General features: G+C 41.4%; 1 protein-coding gene across 1 annotated transcript in view; it reads left to right on the top strand.

Annotated features, from left to right (window-relative positions):
* CPNE4 (copine 4) overlaps nt 1-21319 on the top strand; it is a 495352-nt gene that overhangs the window by 132350 nt on the left and 341683 nt on the right. The window contains 1 exon segment of the mRNA XM_032594671.1: nt 6849-7029. Within this exon segment, the coding sequence (XP_032450562.1) occupies nt 6850-7029 (180 nt within the window). The 5' untranslated portion in view covers nt 6849.

The raw sequence follows: 21319 nt of genomic DNA, 5'->3' as shown, positions 1-21319 counted from the left end.
AGGTGAAATAGACCCTGTTGATATTCTGCCCAGATCCCTTTATCAATTTAGTGGATCCATCCCCCAGTGGTGGTGAGTGTTGGCTGTTAATGGCTCACAGCTGCCTCTTTTCTGAAGCATTGACTACTCTTAGCCAGTGGGGATAGGGACCAAAACTAAGAGGTTATGCTTTCTCTACCCTGGCATGACTGACTTATATGGGATTATATAAGAGGCCAGACCTCTTTCCATGAGGTGGACAAACCCATGTTATAATCCATGCTAGAGAGCCCCCCATTGGAACCATGCTTCAGCGGTTGGACCTCTACTGAGGCTACTTCCTTGCTTCCTTCACTTCCTTTCTATCCTCTGCTCAGTTAATCAAGTACATCTGAATCCCTGTTTCAGTCTCTGCCTCTACGATGCCCAACTTAAGACTTGTAGGAAATTAATACTACCCATAAAACTGGTAGAACAAAAGGAGGAAACAGTATTACCAAAGTGCAGTGAGAGCTATAACCTTGGAGATAGAATTGCCTGACAGGACCAGGGTCATTCTGGGAATTTCCACTGCTAAGGAACAGGGTAGGAGTTAGGAAGAAATATTCTCTCCCTCCCTTCCCTGGGTCTACATCCCTTTAGTCAAACTCAACAGGTGTCTTAAGTCTATATGAACTGCTGTCACAAAGCACCATAGACTTGGTGGCTTATGAACAACAGAAATTTATTTCTCACAGTTTTGGAGTCTGCAAGTTCAAGATCAGGGTGGGCTTCAAGAACAGCATGCAGGTGAGGGTTCTCTCCTACATCACATACTTCTCATTGTATCCTCATGTAGTGGAAGGGCCTAGGACACTCTATGGGATCTCTTTTTTAAGAGCAATAATCTCATTCATAAGGGCTCCACTCTCATGACCTAATCACCCCAAAGTCCCCACCTACTAATACTATCACCTTTGGGGGTTAGGATTTCAATGTCTGAATTTGGGGAAGGGGGTGGGTGGACACAAACATTCAGACCATATCAACAGGAAAGTAGCCAGCAATGAGCTGGCAGTCAATACAAGTCAGTGTCTGAGATCCCTAAGTAAGAGAAAAAGGGAGACGAATCAAAGAGGAAGGAAGAAATAGGTAATGACCAGCATAGCAGCCTTGGACAATCACAAACTTTTTTCTGTCCTTCATTCCAACCATCACATTGGCACCAGATTGATCTTTATCAAATGCTTATTACATCATGTTCATTTTCTGAGCTTTAAATCCTCCAAGTGTTTCCCATTGCCTAAAGGAATGATCCATAAAATTTCTGGATCATGTACCCCATTGATTAAAAAAAATTTCTAACCATGTGCCCTGGTTCATTTGTGTATTCATTTGTAAACTATTTAATTTCCTATCAACTAATAAATAGCTTTGAGTACTATGTAGGATATATCATTAATGATTATATGCATAAATTATGTATATATTTCAAGAAGATTTCTTAATAACTAAAAAAACCATGGACAGTTTTTGGCACCTGCAACTGGATTGTTTTTTGATTTTTTAGAAAGAGAGAGCACGCACGCAAGTACGGGAGAGGGGCAGAGGGAGTGAGAGAATCTTAAAAGGGATCCATGCTCAGCACGGAGCCCTGCTGAAGCTGACGCAGGGGGTCAATCCCATGACCCTGGGATCATGACCTGAGCCAAAATTAAGAGTTGGATACTCAACCCACTGAGCCACGCGGGTGCCCCACATATTATTACCATTGTTTTACTACCTGCCTTGTGAATGTATGAGAGTTACTGGTTAATGTATTTGAATCTTCAGACAAACTACTGATTTGGAAGGTAGCTGTGTGAATAGGTGGAGAGTGCTATGCCCAGAAGGTGTGGGCTACAAAGACAGAATGCATTTAAGGTGGCTAGTAGAACTTTGATCTTAAAGTAACGGTGGGAATCCTAAAAGAGTTTCAGTTGGCAGTGGGAAAATGAATAATTTAATACTAGAGCAGTCAGATTACAATAATAATAGCTCTACTTTTGGAGCACCTACTGTATACCTGGCATTATGCTAATCACTTTACATACATTATTTCATCTGCTTATCATAGCAACTCTTCAGAGTAGGTATTAAGTACCCTGCTCATGGTCACACACTTAGTTAGCAGAGAAGCCAGAATTTGAACCTGGAAGGAACTACATGTCTTCTTGATAGAATCTTTTTTTCCATTATACCTCATGATTAAGACTAGACATTAGAGAAGATGTCTCATTCTGTACAAGAAGCTTGTGTTCTATATAAAGGAGTCAGTGGGTCAAGAAAGTGGATGGATGAAAGGGGTCAAGCTGAAAAGGCTATACACTCTATGATTCTAACTATATGGCATTCTGGGAAAAGGCAAAACTATGGAGACAGTAAAAAGATCAGTGGTTGCCAAGGGTTAGCAGGGAGGCAGGAATGGAGAGAGAGAGCACAGAGGATTTTTAGGGCAGTGAAACTATACTATAATGGTAGGTCCATGCCATTATATATTTGTCTAAATCCATAGAATATGCAACATGAAGAGTGAACTCTAATGTCAACTATGGACTCTGGATGATAATGATGAGGCAAGGTTCCTCAGTTGTAACAGATACACTCTGGTGGGGCACTTTGATGAGGAGAATGATACGCAGGTGGGGGAAGAGGGGATATAGGAAATCTTTGTACCTTCTTCTCAGTTTTGCTGTGAATCAAAAAATAAATTGTTCTGAAAAATGAATTATTTAAGAAAAATAAAATAAAACAAGAAAAAGAGAAAGAAAAGAGATGGACACAGGCATGAGTCTACAAGGATAGGGGCTGTTAGAAGAGATAATATCTCCTAGAGATAGGAAAGACCACTTAGAACAGCACAAGGGAAATGTGAATTCCAAGGAACCAGTTAATGCATTGGGAAAAGCAGAATTCAGGAAGACATTGATTGAAGAATGAGCTATCTTTATCAAAAAGTTGATAAAGTGCTCACAACATACTTCCAACACTACCTGAACACAAAGCCATGTTCCAGTAGTCTATTCCTTCTTTTTTTTCCACTGTTTTTTTAAACTTGCATCTCATATATATATGCTCTGTCTTCTACGTTGCTTTAATAATTGGTGTACTCACAACGTGTAAAATTAGAGGGACAATTTATTAAGCTGTGCATTTATGATTTGTAAATTTCCTATACATGAGTAAAATTTACTTAAAAATAGAAGGAAAATATGATTCTGTATGGAGGTTGAAATAAATCAGGGATAGTGTATTCACTGATCCTTAATAGATTCAAGCATTCTCCAGCTAAAGGTATTACGAGTAGTAAAAACAGCTCTGGGCTAGGGGATAGAAAACTGGCATTTTGGCCCCAGTTCTGTGATTAGAGTAACTGTGTGACATGGGTAAGGTGCCAGTTCTTTCTGAGCTTGAATTTTCTTTTTTTTTTTTTATATATATATATGAAATTTATTGACAAATTGGTTTCCATACAACACCCAGTGCTCATCCCAAAAGGTGCCCTCCTCAATACCCATCACCCACCCTCCCCTCCCTCCCACCCCCCATCAACCCTCAGTTTGTTCTCAGTTTTTAACAGTCTCTTATGCTTTGGCTCTCTCCCACTCTAACCTCTTTTTTTTTTTTCCTTCCCCTCCCCCATGGGTTCCTGTTAAGTTTCTCAGGATCCACGTAAGAGTGAAACCATATGGTATCTGTCTTTCTCTGTATGGCTTATTTCACTTAGCATCACACTCTCCAGTTCCATCCACGTTGCTACAAAGGGCCATATTTCATTTTTTCTCATTGCCACGTAGTATTCCATTGTGTATATAAACCACAGTTTCTTTATCCATTCATCGGTTGATGGACATTTAGGCTCTTTCCATAATTTGGTTATTGTTGAGAGTGCTGCTATGAACATTGGGGTACAAGTGCCCCTATGCATCAGTACTCCTGTATCCCTTGGATAAATTCCTAACAGTGCTATTGCTGGGTCATAGGGTAGGTCTATTTTTAATTTTCTGAGGAACCTCCACACTGCTTTCCAGAGCGGCTGCACCAATTTGCATTCCCACCAACAGTGCAAGAGGGTTCCCATTTCTCCACATCCTCTCCAGCATCTATAGTCTCCTGATTTGTTCATTTTGGCCACTCTGACTGGCGTGAGGTGATACCTGAGTGTGGTTTTGATTTGTATTTCCCTGATAAGGAGCGACGCTGAACATCTTTTCATGTGCCTGTTGGCCATCTGGATGTCTTCTTTAGAGAAGTGTCTATTCATGTTTTCTGCCCATTTCTTCACTGGGTTATTTGTTTTTCGGGTGTGGAGTTTGGTGAGCTCTTTATAGATTTTAGATACTAGCCCTTTGTCCGATATGTCATTTGCAAATATCTTTTCCCATTCCGTTGGTTGCCTTTTAGTTTTGTTGGTTGTTTCCTTTGCTGTGCAGAAGCTTTTTATCTTCATAAGGTCCCAGTAATTCACTTTTGCTTTTAATTCCCTTGCCTTTGGGGATGTGTCGAGTAAGAGATTGCTACGGCTGAGGTCAGAGAGGTCTTTTCCTGCTTTCTCCTCTAAGGTTTTGATGGTTTCCTGTCTCACATTTAGGTCCTTTATCCATTTTGAGTTTATTTTTGTGAATGGTGTGAGAAAGTGGTCTAGTTTCAACCTTCTGCATGTTGCTGTCCAGTTCTCCCAGCACCATTTGTTAAAGAGGCTGTCTTTTTTCCATTGGATGTTCTTTCCTGCTTTGTCAAAGATGAGTTGGCCATACGTTTGTGGGTCTAGTTCTGGGGTTTCTATTCTATTCCATTGGTCTATGTGTCTGTTTTTGTGCCATGAGCTTGAATTTTCTTATATGTAAAAAAGAATGTCCACAAATCCTTGTTAATGTTCAGTATGGTTGAACATAGAGCAACTCTTGTCCTCAAGCTGATCCCATAACAGATACTAAAACAGAACTGTAATTCTTCCCCAACTGTAAATTCTCCTTACCTTATATTTAAGAGTGGAGCTTGGAAAACATTTTCTAAAGAGGGCCAGATGGTAAATATTTTAGGGTTTGCAGGCCATGTAGTCTCTGTTGCAACTACTCAACTCTGCAGTTGCACTGAAAGCAACCACACACTATATGTAAATGAATGAGCTTGCCTGTGTTCCAATAAATCTTTATTTACTCAAACAAATGGTCAAGCCACATTTGACGCAGAAGACATAGTTTGTCCTTTCCTGTTCAAGGACATGACTTTGTGGCAGTGAATACACTTTCCCTTCAGTATATATAGGGGAAAACCAATGTTCGTAATAATTAGATAAATAGGGCACGGGAGAGTTGGAAGTGAAAGGAAGGAAGGAAGGAAAAAAAAAAAAGAAAGAAAGAGAAAGAAAGAAAGAAAGAAAGAAAGAAAGAAAGAAAGAAAGAAAGAAAGAAAGAGAAAAGAAAGAAAAAGAGAAAAGAACAGAACAATGGAGGGAGGCAGGAGAAGAGAGAGAAAATGAAAAAGAAGGAAGGAAGGAAAATGGAAGAAGGATGGAGGGCAAGAGTGGAGAACTTTGTAAAAGAGCATTGGGAGAGAAGATTGGGTGTATCTGCCATGAGGGTGGGGCATTGTCAGATTGGAAAAGGCTTGGCTTTGGCATGGAGCTAGCAGCTAAGTTTGGAGAGACTAGCTGGGGCGTGCACGTGTGTGTGTGTGTGTGTGTGTGTGTGTGTGTGTGTGTGTTTGTGTGTGGTGTGTAATACTAAGGCACACTCATCACCTTGTGAAAGAGATGGCATGGTGTACTTGAACCTAGTATGGTGCCGGGTACCAAGGGGAAACTCACTGAATATTTGTGGAAAAGGGAAGGAGAGGAGGGATTGCCTTCATTTTATAGATGAAGAAATTCCAAGCCAGGGCCCTGACTCTGTGTGAGGTTGAGGAATTCATTGCTGTTTTCCTAAGGAATCTGCAAGGAAACAGAATTCAAAGAGAAGGACATTGAATTTCACTCCTGAGAGAAGCTTCCAATATCTTCACAGGTCCAATCCTCCTCAGAGAAGGTGGAAAGTGTTGGTGGCTTCTGGGGGATTCCCGGTAGCCCAGGCCTCCATGAGGCCAAGTGTTACCATAAGGTTATCCTGTGGAGATGGGAGAGGGGCCTGCAGTGCTTATATTGGCTCCTTTTGCCGTGAGTTCAGAATCAGAGGCTGTGCTATTCCTATCTCACAGTCTCCCTCTTACTTTCTTCCTTTTGATTCTGAATTCCGATGTGGCGGGTAAGAGGGATGAAAGCTGAGGAGAGACTTCTGCACTTGGAGCACAGAATCAGATTCTGGGCCTCTCTCCTGGAGCTGGCTGGCTATCTTGAGAAGATGGGCCAGGGTTTAGGAAAGGGAAATTTGGACTGTGTCTCAGGGAGGACGATATCCTCTCTGTGCCATCACGTAGAAGAAGAAGGAGACCTGGATTTTTAGGGAGTCTTAGAAACTTGGAATGTGATTAAATTGATTAGCCAGCAAATCTGTAAAATTTCACACAAGCCACACACTTAATATAGAGCTGGATTACGGTTTGCACTAATTCATAAATTTTGTTTCACAAGCTAAAAATTTTGCTATGCAAATGTATGCAAATCATAGAGAAAAATAACGTTGTTAGCCAAGTGTACCAGCACCTGTTGGGGTTTTTCTCTGTTTCTTTGGTTTTGTTTGTTTGTTTGTTTCATTGGAACTGTGCCACTGGGGTGAAAAGCAAGGTAATAAATACATTCAATATTAGAACTTGTGTATTGAACAAGATTCTGAAAGATGATTGGAAGGCTTTCTCCTTTAACAAATACTGTGGTGATTGGCATGTCTTTTTTCCTCTTTTTCTTCCTAAAACAGAATGAAGAAGATGAGCAACATTTATGAGTCGGCTGCCAATACGCTGGGAATCTTTAACAGCCCCTGCCTGACCAAAGTTGAGCTGCGTGTGGCGTGCAAAGGCATTTCCGACAGAGATGCTCTTTCCAAACCAGACCCCTGTGTCATCCTCAAGATGCAATCCCACGGGCAGTGGTTTGAGGTAGGCATGTCCAAGGCAGTGGACTGGAGGGTTGATTCAGAAATGCTTTTGCATTTCCTTTCTTCAGGTGGTTTATTTTGATGAGATAGAAAATTCTTGAAATGAATACAATCATATTTCTGCTTGCATTGTGATGCTTTGACGCGACTGCTTTAATGCTGTGGATATTTTGACATTTACCCTTAATCTTTGTGTTCATTGTAGACTTAGTGACCCTTGGGGAAGAGCAGGGAGGAGTGCCTGACAGAAGCCACATGACATAACATTTATTTTTTGGAGCGAAAACTTAATATTAGCTACATTTTATTGGATACTCACCAAGGGTCAGGCACTGTTCCAAGTGCTTTATGTAAAAATAACTAATTTGGTCGTCACAACAATCCTGTGAGGAAACAGATGAGGAAACACAGAAAGGTTAAGGATGTGCCCAAGATCATTCAGCTTGTAAGTGGAAAATCTGATACTTACAACCAGGCTGCTGGGCTCCAGAGCCTGAGCTCTTTCTTGCTATTTTATACTGATGGTGGGTACCAGTGTGGTCTTTGGTGGTTTGTGTGGCAACACTGCAGGTTGAATTCTGCAGTTGGGTTTGTTAATTGATTTAAAAGTTGAAACAGATTGGATGAGGACTCTTTTTTTAATGTTTATTAATTTTTGAGGGGGGGAGGGAGGGAGAGAATGAGCAGGGGAGGGGCAGAGAGAGGGAGACAGAGGATCCTCAGAAGGGCTCCAACTCAGGAACCGTGAGATCATGACCTGAGCCAAAGTCAGGTGCTTAACTGACTGAGCCACCCAGATGCCCCTAATGAGAGCTATTTTTTAAGTTCTATTTTGGTTTGGTTTTCCTTTTTTCTAAGTACCTGGTCTGAGGAAGCAATGTCTTTTTTTTTTTAATTTTTTTAATGCTCTCTTATTTTTGAGAGAGAGAGACACACACACACAGTATGTGAGTGGGGGAGGGGCAGAGAGAGAGGGAGACACAGAATCTGAAGCAGGCTCCAGGCTCTGAGCTGTCAGTACAGAACCTGACACGGGGCTTGAACGCACAAACCATGTTTTAAGTTGCACACTTAACTGACTGAGCCACCCAGGCACCCCTGAGTAAGCAATGTTTTAAAGATCTGGTGTGAGGTGAATAGTGGGATGGAGAGGAGGGGTGGGAGTTGGGGAGATACAGCAGAGGGAGCAGTAATTATCATCTCTAAGGGAACCAGGTACTCCGTGGAATTTGGAGAAGGGGTTTGAAGCCATGCTGAGCAGAGCAGTGGTAGAGGTTACTATCAACTTTGGGTCCATTACAACAAACTCCTCCAGTCTTCAGTACTTCTTCCAACTATTTGCAAATAGCTGGAAGATGCTGTTCCAGGAGGTAAAAGCTTCCATTCCACAGAAGAAAGAGGGCTCAAAAGCAGCCTGTTTGCTTATTCTTACATATGTGATAAAAGCCACTTCTCTGAAGGGGAGGTTTGGTCCGGGTGAGTGAGCACATGGAATTCAGGTGGAGGCATCTTGCCTGGAGGAATGCAGGACAGATGAGCAGTCTGGGGGTCTTGGACTTAAGACTTCTCCAGTGCTTATATTGTAAACGTAAAACAGCGTTCATAGGTCTCTTAATGTGTAATGTGTTTTTTTCCCTTCTAAATAGTCTCATTGACTCTGTTGATGGGTTTTATGGTTTTTAACTTTTTATTTAACAAAATGAAATGGCAGCCTGCATTAGGGAAAACATTACTCTTTGAAAATGAGAGGAAAGAAATTAGAAAGAAATTCATCTCCTAATGCCCCCATTACATAAGACAACTATTATTTGTATATATGTCTTTTCCTTCTGGCATTCATATTTTTACATGATTCTTATGCATGTAAAATTTTCTTTCCTCATTTTATTACCTAGTAGTATATATTTTTCTATATTGCTGTAATATTAATCATTACAATTTTTAAAGTTGCATAATATCCCATCACATGAATTTATTTACTAATTTTCCTGTTTTTTTACACTTTGAAGTTGCTTCCAAAAATACCCTATTTTAGGGGCACCTGGGTGGCTCAGTCGGTTGGGCGTCCGACTTCGGCTCAGGTCATGATCTCACGGCCCGTGTGTTTGAGCCCCACTTCAGGCTCTGTGCTGTCAGTTCGGAGCCTGGAGCCTGCTTCGGATTCTGTGTCTCCCTCTCTCTCTCTGCCCCTCCCCCACTCACACTCTGTCTCTATCAAAAAATGAATAAACGTTAAAAAAAATTAAAAAAATACCCTATTTTAAACTGCAATGAGTATCTTTGTGCATAATGCTGTTCCCTACTTTTCCATGAGTTCCTAGGAGAGATTGTCCAAGTGGAACTACTGGTACAAAGATAGGAAACTTTGGGGGCTATGATACGTATTGCCACATTGCTTTTCCAGAGTGCTGTATTACAGTGTTACTCTAAGTATGGTCTGCACACAGCTACCAGCTCACAAACTCTGTTACCAGTGCGCAGATAAGAAACTTGTGCCACAGTGTAAATTGATTCCCTGCTTCCTTCATCTAAACAGTCTTACTCTTTAAAAACAATAATGTCAGCTGATCTTCCAGCATACAGAGCGATAGGCTGATTTATAATCTGGCACTTTGAGAAATACTTCTGTAATCTAGTTTATACTCTTAACAGTATGCATTCAGGATACAGTCAGAACAACAGAGCCCATGCTAGGTAGCTAATAAAGGATTTAATTCAGGTACCTAGTAATAAAGGAGTTGGAAATGCTGAGAAACTAAATAGGGACAGTGAGGGAATGCAGGCATCAATGACAGGAACCTGTTACTTTGCTTAGGGTGGGGCAGTAGTGTGCAGAGGCCATCTTGTATAGGTTTGTGAAAGCTGACTCTTACGTATTCGGGAACTTTGCACGCAGTTGTGGTGTTGGTATTTAGACCACAGACTTGGCAGATATTTCAGATCAGGGCTCGACTCCCACTCAGAGCCATTTGGTAAACATTTATCAGCACACCACTGGGCCAGAGGGGCCAGAGGGGGAGGTGGGAGTACTGGAAACAAATAGCTATCTAGCAGAAGCTGGATCCATGGAAGGAAGGCCTGTCTGGTGGGAGCCAGGAAGATAGAGGAGATGTGGATAGTGCTGGAAATGCTGCCTGAAAGGGAGGTGAGGGTACCCTGGTATCTGCCTGCCTTTTGCTCTCATGTATCTCACTGTGCCTTCCACTGACCAAACCTTGATAGAAGCCCATTGACAAGGTTTGCAGGGAAAGAGTACAGAGTGCACTTGAGAGCAAAGATGTACATGGCCAGCACATAAACCTTCGACAATTCACAGTAACTTGGATCATCATTCCCTGTCTCATCAAGTAATGCATGTTTGTTTAACGCGAACACCTACCTTTCAGTACAAATTCAGCAAATTCTAGGAGTTAGAAGCACACCTTTGCTACAAGTTAAAAGCATCTGACAATCTATTTACACCATGTAGCGACTACTATCCTTGCTTAGTGAAGGCTAGCAAACATGGACACTGGGATAAGATTTATTGATGCATTTACCTGTGTCTACCCCCTACAATACATCTGGATTTGCAGAGAGATTTCCATGTACACTGTTAGAGAACTGAGAGAAATCCTTGCAGAATAGAATTCATGCTGGCTGTGTGCATGTCCTTTTTTTGTGAGGAAATCTGGTAATTGATTAAGTGGAGAAAAAAACAAAGAGGCTAAGCTGATTTGCATAATGAAGAGATTGTTGGGGGGATGTGACAAGGTGAAAGAGAGAGAAAAGCAAGGGGAGCATATCTTTCTGAGGGAATTTTAAAGTTTGGCTAAGGGGCGCCAGGTGGTTCAGTTGGTTGAGCAGTTGACTTCAGCTCAGGTCATGATCTCGTGGTTCATGGGTTTGAGCCCCAGGTCAGGCTCTGTGCTGACAGCTCAGAGCCTAGAGCCTGCTTCTGTTCTGTATCTCCCCCTTTCTACCCCTGCCCTGCTTGTGCTCTGTCTCTCTCTAAAATAAATAAACATTAAAAAATTAAAAAAAAATAAATAAAGTTTGACTAAAGAGGCTCTCCAGTCAGCACTGTCCACTGGAACTTGCTGCAGTGATAGAAATGTTCCCCATCTGTTGTGTCAGACAAGGTAGTCATTACCACATGTGGCTATGAGCACCTGAAAGGTGGATAGTGTAACTGAAGAACTAAAATTTTCAAATATTTAATTTTAATTAATTTAAGAGTAATTGTAAGTAGCATGGTTCCAGAGTCTTTGGTGTGCTAGAGAATTTGGCTGGGTGGGTGGGGAAGAGGAGAGTTTGTAAAAATGTTAGAGTAGGCTCTTAATTTTACAACTTCACTGGGTTTGGGGAGATGTAACTAGAGTTTTGACATTTCTTTCTTATTGTGATTGCTGGCCTCTGCTTTTCATAATGGAACTGCAGCAGGGAAAGGGCCCCGTTTTGCCCTGGTTCACAGCTCAGGTTACTACTGCAGTAGTTAGAACTGCTTTCAGATGGCCTTCCCATATGGAAGCCAACTGTTTGCTCTTTTAATATGCTGTAGCTTGTTAGCCCTGGAAAAAGAACATTGGCCTCTAAAGTGATCATGACACTGTAAACCTGATTTTTAGACTCAAAAAGACCTACAGTCTGACCTCCTGTGCTGTTAATAGTGTTAAGGGTCAATGAGGATAAATCTATGTCTTTGAAATATTGGAAATCAATTATACTGAAAGGCACAAGAGACGGTTGCTCTTTGCAGATGCACGGAGTTTGGAATGAACATCTGAGGACTGAGAAAAGAGAGAGGATGCTTTTGTTTCCTCCCAGAATATGGAGATGGGATGGTATTCTTGTTGGGTGAAACTTTCGGCAAATCTTCAATGGCCATGATTATAAGTGTTAGAAAAGAAGGAAAAAAAAAATACTTGTTAGTTGGATGTACATTCCAAACTGAGAATTTCCGAGTTACCATTTAATTTCCCTAACTTAGAATCATACTCATTAAAAAAAAATCCTCCCTGCACTCACACCTAGCCATATGGGGCAACAGTATATGGTACAGTTCAGTGTAATGATATTTAGACCATATTCCATTATCCAATGAAGAGTGGAAATAATTTCCTCCTGCCTTCTGGTGAGTACTGATGTGTTCACTAACTTTTGGAACCAGGCAACATATCCAAGTGGGAAAAATTAATACTTCTCAGGGATTCAAAAGACAAGGGCCCTTGTGAACTAAAGACTTGTATTCAGTTTCCTAGAGCATATGCTGTATCCCTTGGGTACACTGGATATTCTCCATGAAGCAGAGCTAAGCCCGCAGTGCCATGGCCCTTGGCAGAAATCCTATAAGTGGCATGTACTTGTCCTTATTGGAAAAAGCCAAATTATTCCCACATTGCCAGGATGTTGCTCCAGTCACCTTTAATTCCATTTTTACATTTAATTTTAATACACAGTGTTTGAGTTTCTCTATAGGAAGCTCTAAGTAATTCTGAGAACTAATTACCCTTGGATCAATTCCATTATGAAAACATGTTATGATGAGTCATGTGCTTTGGTGGATTGTTGATAATAATAATAATTGTTAGTAGCAATTAGTGTGGTTATCTAATAATTATCAGTGCACCCTGATGCAAGATTATTATTGTTTATAATAATATATCCATATAGCACTTTATATTCACGAATGCCATCTACTTACATTATTTCATTTGCTTCTTATAATAGCCTCATGAGAAGGTGTTACAGACATTGAAATTCTAGTACGTATTGGGTATCATGATAGAACCTGGTTTGTATCCTCAAAGACCTCAGAGTCTAGTAGAAGAACTCTGTCTTAGAGAGGGAGGGCTGGAGGCTAGGAAGATTATGTGACTTTGAGGAAGAGGGCTCAAAACAAGGTCCGGACTTAAATTAACTCTTCCTTCCCCTGAATGTGCAGTGGGTAGATGTTTTACGGCGTCTCAGCCTATCTATAACCAGTGTGGTGGGTGGACCTACACTTGTGGTTCTTAAGATTGCAAGATGTCTTTCAGCAATAACCATCAGGGAGCTTTGAAAAAATAAAGGTTTGTTGCTTACAGGACCTAGAAATTAGATAGAACACCTGGGGCTACTCAGCAAGGTCTTGGGTAGGATGAGAGAGAGGGAGTGTGCACATGAGCCTGGGGTTCTGTTTTTATTGGGGTTGAGCATGGGGTCCTAGGGTTTTGCAGGCCCACTCTTTGTTGATGAATTTAAAACGTAAGAGGAAATCCAAAGTGCAGGAAGAGAAAAAAACAAGGGGACCAAATGGTCACTATTCAAAATCAATCAAGGTTTCTAAAACAAAAGAGCATCAGTGTGGGGAGGTGGCCTGGCTCTTTAGGAAGTCGGTGGCTGCCTGTGTGTTTATTTGAGATAGTCCTCTTTGAAGTGGATACTTCTTTGAAAGCCTGAACAGTGGAAGCTTAAATCAGGTACCAGCTTTGCAAAACAGAAAAAACATGTCAGGGCTTACGCTACAGTAGACCATCTCAAGGGTGCATAGGTTACCTTTATGTGGGATGGGGATAAAAATAAATCACTCTTCCACCTCTCCTTACTTTCTGTCCTTTCTCCCCACTTCCTATCCATCCAGATGTCGGGTGTGTTTGCAGTATGATCTTGCATCCCTGCTAGCAGGCAGCACCGAAGGGGAAATATGAGTCTGTGGTGGGGGGAGGGGGCTTGCCCCCTCCCAAATAAATGGGATGCGACTTTTTTCAGCAATTCCCTTTTGGTTAGAGGGCTCATGGAAGAATTCCATAGAACAAGACCCATTTGTGCTCAGGACAGTAGTGAGCCATCACCCGTTTGTGTCTGAGCCAGGAAGGTGAAGCCCTAAGTAGCAGCTTTGCATGTAACCTGTAACAGAGATCATCAATTTTCCTTTACTCCAGAGTGCTAAAATTTTGTGAAAATAGGTCAGGCAACATGAACACTTGGGTGATGACAAAATATATGTGTTGACACCAGCTTGGAATTAGTCCTTTTACATATATTCTTTCTAATCCTCACAACTACCCTGCAAGGGAGACTTTACTAACCAGGTAAGGGAACTGAGGCTGGGCAGTCTTAACAAATCACCTGAGGCCGCACAGCTAATAAACAGGAAACCTGGAATCTGGTTGATTCCAAAATCTATATTCTTTTCACCTTAACCTGGGATTACGACTTGAAGCTCAAGGCCTCTGTCCCACACATAATTTTGTTCGGCCTTCATGGTGTTCAAGCAGGTCTGCACTGGTTGACAAAACTTAAAGATCAGGAGTTTTATTTTCTCATAAAACTCCAGATTTCTGGTTTCTTTAGAATAACCAGAAAAACTAGCAACATGGAATCTTTAATTTTTTTTAATGTTTATTTATTTTTGAGAGAGAGACAGAGTGTGAGTAAGGTAGGGGCAGAGAGAGAGGGAGACACAGAATCCGAAGCAGGCTTCAGGCTCTGAGCTGTCAGCACAGACCCCGATGTGGGGCTTGAACCTACAAACCATGAGATCATGACCTGAGCTGAATCTGAACGCTTAACTGACTGAGCCACCCAGGCACCCTTGGAAACTTTAATCTGTGTGCAACAATGAGCTGAACGTGGGTAGCAGCTGCCTGTATCCAGAGTCTGAGTCTGTCCTCCTGCATCCTGCTAGCCAGCCTGTCCCATCATTTGCCCTCCTAGCCTAGCCCCTGGGGGTATTTGAGTTTAAACTACACTCCTGTACCTGCCTGGGCTGGGTCTCTCAAACATAGTTAACCTCTCAGTTGTGGACACAGACAAGAGCTGAAAAAATGAAAATTAAGTCAATTAAAGCACTCCCTCTGGATATCACAAACAACCTCCTTTCTTGAAAGATTTTCTGTTCACACTTTGCTGACTTGTAGCGTTTTGGTGGCTGACACCTAGCATGACAGATGATAAAAAACAACTGTTTTCTTCAGTTGTTCACAAAGTTTTCACTCCAGTTTCGCCTCAGACTCCCACTCGGGAAAACTTTGATGTTGTTTTCTACCCCCCCTTAACAAGTCCTTAATAAGAATAATTTCTTTCCTCTAAAAAGGTGATGTTAGAAATCTTACCCCAAGCACTGAATAGAAAACAAAATGAAATATTAGAACCAAAAAATGTTTCCTCCTTGCTGCCTGAGGTCACTTCCTTTTGACCAGAGCCTGCAGTTGCCTGCTGTTCAGTCTGTAAGTGATGCACTTGGATGAAAAGAGAGAAGAAAAATGCATTGCATACGATGCGACTGAGTGGCTTTCTTATCACTGAAATCTCAAAATTGTCAATGTCATGGTGTCTGAGAGCGGAATTGCACAAGATGGAAATTTGGGGCTGCAAATGAGGGAAAAACAATTTGAACTGAAATCCTGTGTTGACTATTAATTCATTAACTCTTGTGTGTCTCAGGATTTATCAGTTGCAAGAATAATGTCTGTCCTCCTGCAGCGAGGAAAGCACCGTGCCATGGGCTTCATTGCCTCCTTAGCTTGTAGAACTGGCAAGCCACAGTTGAACATCTAGACTGAGCCATTGGTTACCATGGCTTTTTATAATGTACCTTGAGTCTCATGATGAGTATTTGAAAGATGGAATTATAGTTCAGGGAAAGAGCTTCTGGAAGCGTTTATGATTTAGAGCCCTCTGCCTCTAGCTTAAACAACCTTCACCCTCTCCAGGAAGATGTTTTCAACATACTTCCTGGGTTCCTGTTTTAATGTTTAAACTAGACTCACTACTGATAATCGTGTCCTTAAGAAAATCATCTTTCTTTTATAATTTCAATCCATTTAATATTTTTAAAATTAATTGTAATGGTGGTTTATTAATGATGATACCTTGGGGTGCCTGGGTGGCTCAGTCAGTTAAGCATCTGACTTCGGCTCAGGTCATGATCTCAAGGCTCGTGAGGTCAAGCCCATTGTCAGGAGCTTTGCTGATAGCTCAAAGCCTGGAGTCTGTTTTGGATTCTGTGTTTCTCTCTCTACCCCTCCCCCACTTGCACTCTGCCTCTCTCTCTCTCAAAAATAAACAAACATTAAAAATTATTAATGATGATACCTTGAAATATGTTGAGAGTGGTTATACAGTATATCAGGTAATCTCCTAAGCACTGTATATGTGTCATCATATTTAATTAGTAAAACAACCTTATAATTTGGACTCCATATATACTTTATATAGAGGCACAGAAGAGTTAAGTAATTTGCTCAAGGGGAGCCCAAGTAGTAAGTAGAGGAGTCATGACAGATTGAACCCAGACTGTCTGTCTCTAGAAACTACGCTGTCACTATCTTTCACTGCCCTCCTCTGAGAAAAATGAGTACCATTCAGTGTCTGAGTGTCTGCCATGTGCCATGGGCTAAATCTTCACATGCATTTTCTACAACCCTCATGACAGTATTAGAAGATAGAGACTGTGCTTACCCATTTCACAGGTGAGAAAACTAACACAGAGAAAAGTGCATGTCCAAGGTCACAAGACTAGGAAGAAGTGGTGATGGGATTTGAACCCAGAGCTTTGTGTCTTCAGTGCCCATGTTGTCTCCATGACTCTGTGTCTCTCCCATCCTGGCCTCTGTGGAGGTAGAATAACCCCATATAATGCTACTAATCCTTAAGATGAACATGTTTTCCTCTCCTCAGAGAATCCATTAACTCATTTAAAACTGTTTGCATTTATTTTTTTTAACAGAAATTAGATTTGCTTTGGTAAATACCTGAAACATCCTTGTAATCCCCTAATTTGTACAATTTTAGCCTGACTTCCTAAAGGTTCCCCAAGGTGCATGGCATAGGGGCTCTGCGCTCAGGCTATGGGGCCAGACTACCTAGAATGAAGTCCTACCCCAGCCATTGTTAGCTGTACCAATGGGCAAATTAGCGAAACCTTTCTGTGCCTCAGTCTCCTCACCTATAAAATAGATATCATAATGGTACCTGCTACCATTATGAGGATTCAATGACTCGATACCTGTTGAATGCTTATAAGTGTCGTTGATACAACAGAGTCAGTGATCAATAACTGCTGTGATTAAGGAACATTTGTCATTTTTTAAGAATTGTTTTCTAAAGAAAGATGTGCTGGTTGGTCCTCAAGTGTTCTGACAATTGATGCCCTGTGGCTAGAGGCTGAGCAGTAGAGACATATCAAGAGGTCGTTGGAGAAGTAAATTCTGGGACACTAAAGCTGTGACTGTTTTATTGACTTTGCATCCCTAGCGCCTACCACAATGCCTGACACGAGATGCTTGTAATTCCGTAGTTAGATGGATTTCATTTCCATGGTCCATTTTCCCATGTTCACCTCCAAAGACCCTTGGATTTTTGAGGACTGTCCTGTTCTCATTCAGGAAAATGAGAACTCAGCTAATTAGAACTCACTTACACCACTAGGCTTATCCCTTTTACATGGAGGTAGGATTATTGGTGCCTGAGGCAAAAAGTTTGATTTGAAGGGATTTTCTTTATGTGTTTGTGTGTAAACTATTCAGGCAGTATTGTAACTATGTTGAATGGAGTCATGAGATGATATTGGAAGGACATTTCCTACCACTCAGGGATGAGGAGTATGGAACCCTTTGTTACCAGGCTCTGTTAGCCTCTGTTTCCTTCCTTACATCCTTTTGGCTTTAAACTTCTTTGTGCTCCCCTTCTTTTCCTCTCTCCCTTTTTCTTCTTCCTCTGGGGAGAGTGAAACAGAGACAGGCAAGGAGAGCTATAGCTACAGTTAGTGTTGGAGACCGGGGTCTCCCTGTGTCTTCTCTCCTCCACCCTAGGCGCCATCTGGACTTATCCTCCTGGATGACTTATCCTCCTCCTGGATCTCTCGCTGAGACAATATGGGAAACAGTAAATTATTTGCTGAAAACACAACTTCCTTCCACCTAGTTTTCTCCTCTGTCTGCTTCAGAAGCAACTGAGTATAGAGGAAGTAGCAAGTTTTTCTTGTTGGCTCTCAGGGATTAAATGTTTTTTTTTAAGGCATTTTATTTTTTTAAGTTTATGTATTCATTTTAAGAGAGAGAGAGAGTGAGCGCACACGCAAGAGCATGCAAGCAGGGCAGTGGCAGAGAGAGAGGGAGAGAGAGAGCATGCAAGCAGGGCAGGGGTAGAGAGAGAAGGAGAGAGAGAGAATCCTGAGCAAGCTCTGCACTATCAGCATGGAGCCCTACATGAGCTCGAATCCATGAACCGTGGGATCATGACCTGAGCCAAAACCAAGAGTTGGATGCTTAATTGACTGAGCCACCCAGGCACTCCTTAAATGGGCTTTTTTTTTAAGCCATGGAAATCCCTGGAATGAGAGTGAAGTTCTTCAGTGTCTTTATTTGAACCTTAGGACACGAAATATTCTCAACTTCCCCATTCTGAGTCACCGCAGCGTTTGTTTTGAAGACTTGTAAATAGTGTTCTGGGGGTGGGGGTGGGGAACCTAGCTACTTTGGAAGTACTGCAAACATTTGTTTGAAATATAAATTTAATTTTTTGCTTCTCAATTTTGAGTGAGGCAATTTGCATATGAAATCCAGCCAAAAACATCCATTTTAGATGTTTTGTTGGATGAGTTTTGACAAATATATATACACACTTGGGTAGCCACCATCCCAATCAAGATATAGAACATTTCCTAGAATATGTGCTAATATTTAAAATACATAACAGGAAACAACAAAGATAAATTTCAACACATCAGAAACCACTAACTCTCAGATTATGTTCCCATTGATTGACATGTACTAAGTGACAGAAATTTCAGCTTATAGAACAATCTTATACTAATGAAATATCATCTTTAACTGTTAAATATATTGGGGCTCTGTGTAAGATTTTTGTTGAAAAGAGGAAAAGATGGTTCCATAGCTAAGGAGCATTTGAAAAGTCAGAGGAAGAGACCATAAGAAGAAAAATAGACCCAGAGCTGGTTTAGCTCAGAATCAAACTAAATTATTTATAGTGTGACTCACCAGGCTTCAGATCATCCTGAAATCCCCATTGCTGACAACTTAGGAAGCTGCCAGGCAGGCAGGCTTGATCTAAAGTCAGTTTGGAAACATGACTGAGGTCTAGCACAAGTTAACTGGGTGACCCCAGAAAGTCACCTAACATCTCTGAGCCTCTCCTGCTGCTTTGTGTCTAAATGGTTGTTATCAGTATTAAAGGAGTGGCTGGCAGGACGTGAAGTGGCTGACGTTGTAGACCCTGGACTCAGACCGCTTGAGTTATCTGTGTAACCTTATGCAAACGCCTCAACTTCCCTGGGCCTGTGATTTCAACATCTATAAAATGGAGATAATAAAACAAACAAAACAAAGCAAAACAACCCTATTCCATGAGTTTATCATAAAGATGAAATGAGATGATGCTTAAGAATTGCTTAATATAGTACCTGGGTCATAGTAAGTGCTTAATAAACATGAAAGGAGATAATGTGTGCAAAACTAACGAGGTTAGCACACAACTTAGCGCTCAGGATATGGAGGATATTATCAGGTAATATTCACTTCAAGGTGTGTTTAATGCCAGTGACAAGTTTTTGGTCTGCCACTCAGCCCTACAAGAAGTCTTGGTCCCATTTGTCTGTGTAAAATCAGAGAACTTTCAGTGAGAAAGTTGAACAAGTCTTTAAGTTTCTGCCAAGTCTCTGACTAACCACTTTGATCGATTGGTTTTGGCTCTCCTGGTCGGGAATTATCTGAGCCTCCTCATCCCCTGCATTCTCTGCATTTTGAGGAAGATGAATAGACTTGGAGCAACTTCATTCCGCTTGTCCATGTTCTCTAATCTGTGGATGGGAATCAGAGAGGCCATGCTGATAACCTTACCTTTCCATCTTTGCTTCTGTGCCAACACCAGCCCCCACAATTTGGCAGTCTCAGAGAAAAAGTGACAAGAAAAATGTTCCCTTCTGGAAACTCCAGATGTTCTCGGGGTCAGTTTATAGGCTAATTAAATATTTTATCTTGATTCAAGCTCAGAAATGTTCAACTCTCTATCTTGGCTAGTCAAACACTTGGTTTCCTTTCAATGTGAGAATTTAGTCTTCGATATTTTCTTCTTGAATGTGAAGACTAGTTCTTCTTGTTGAAAGATTACAGTTTTGGAACTGTGTGTTGAAGTAAGCAATTCAGATACCTTTTTAACCTCCCTTTCGTGAATTCTAGCCTTTTCAAAACAGCTTCTGAGAAATGGATTTATGGTAGGGGAACCAATTTAAACCTGCCACTGTTGAAGATTTGCTTCAGCCAGTTTGTTCTAATTACTACTCTTGCATAACAATCAGCCCAAAATTTAGTATCTTTTTTTTTAATGTTTATTTATTTTTGAAAGAGAGAGACAGAGCATGAGTGGGGGAGGGGCAGAGGGAGAGGAGACTCAGAATCCAAAGCAGGCGCCAGGCTCTGAGCTGTTAGCACAGAGCCTTATGCAGAGCTTGAACCCACAAACCTCAAGATCATGACCTGAGCCAAAGTCAGATGCTTAACTGACTGAGCCACCCGGGTGCCCCCTGCCCCCAAATTTAGTATCTTAAAGCATCCATTTTATTAATTTCCTGGATTCTTTGCATTGAGACCCCAGACAGGGCATAGTGAGGATTGCTTATCCCTGTTCCACAATGTGCAGGGCCTCAGCGGGGAAGCCTGGAAGGCTGGCAGTGACTAAGTCTGGGGTTTCAAGTCATCTGAAAGTGTCTTCACTCTCATGGAAGACTAGAACTCCTGATTAGAGTATCTGCATGTGGCCTTCCATGCATGGGCAGCCTCTGGCCAAGGACACAGACCCATCCTTTTAATTGGAAGAGTGTTGAATGTTTGCCACATAGTTTAAAAATCTATATCTGGAAATTTTAATGAACTAAGGAGCCCCATCTTATTATCACATGATCCTATGATTACCCTACAGGGTGTAGTTGGGGGAATGTGGGCATATTTGTAATCTTAATTCCCATTTAGGATACTGTCTTAGAGGTTTAAAAGATGCAAATATAGAACTTGTAAAAGGAGAGACTTTGCTCTGAGTGTTGAAAATAGGAAATGCAGAGCCTCAAGAAGTGCAACAGAAAGTGTAAGTTGAAATCTTTCCCTTGGTTTTAAACCCCAGTTTAAAGAATAATGTGTCTATATGTTACCACTGGTAGATAGAAGAAAGAAGAAAGAAGAAGAAGAAAAAGCAGAAGGAGGAGGAGGAAATAAGAGTAACTGGTATCTACATAGCCCTTTCGCATTTTCTTTCAATGACTCCTCACAACAGTCTATTTAAATTCAGCACTGCTAGGGGCGCCTGGATGGCTTAGT

This window comes from Lynx canadensis, chromosome C2 (assembly GCF_007474595.2).
Source record: "Lynx canadensis isolate LIC74 chromosome C2, mLynCan4.pri.v2, whole genome shotgun sequence".
Taxonomy (NCBI): Eukaryota; Metazoa; Chordata; class Mammalia; order Carnivora; family Felidae; genus Lynx; species Lynx canadensis.
This window is presented reverse-complemented; position numbering and strand designations above follow the sequence as displayed.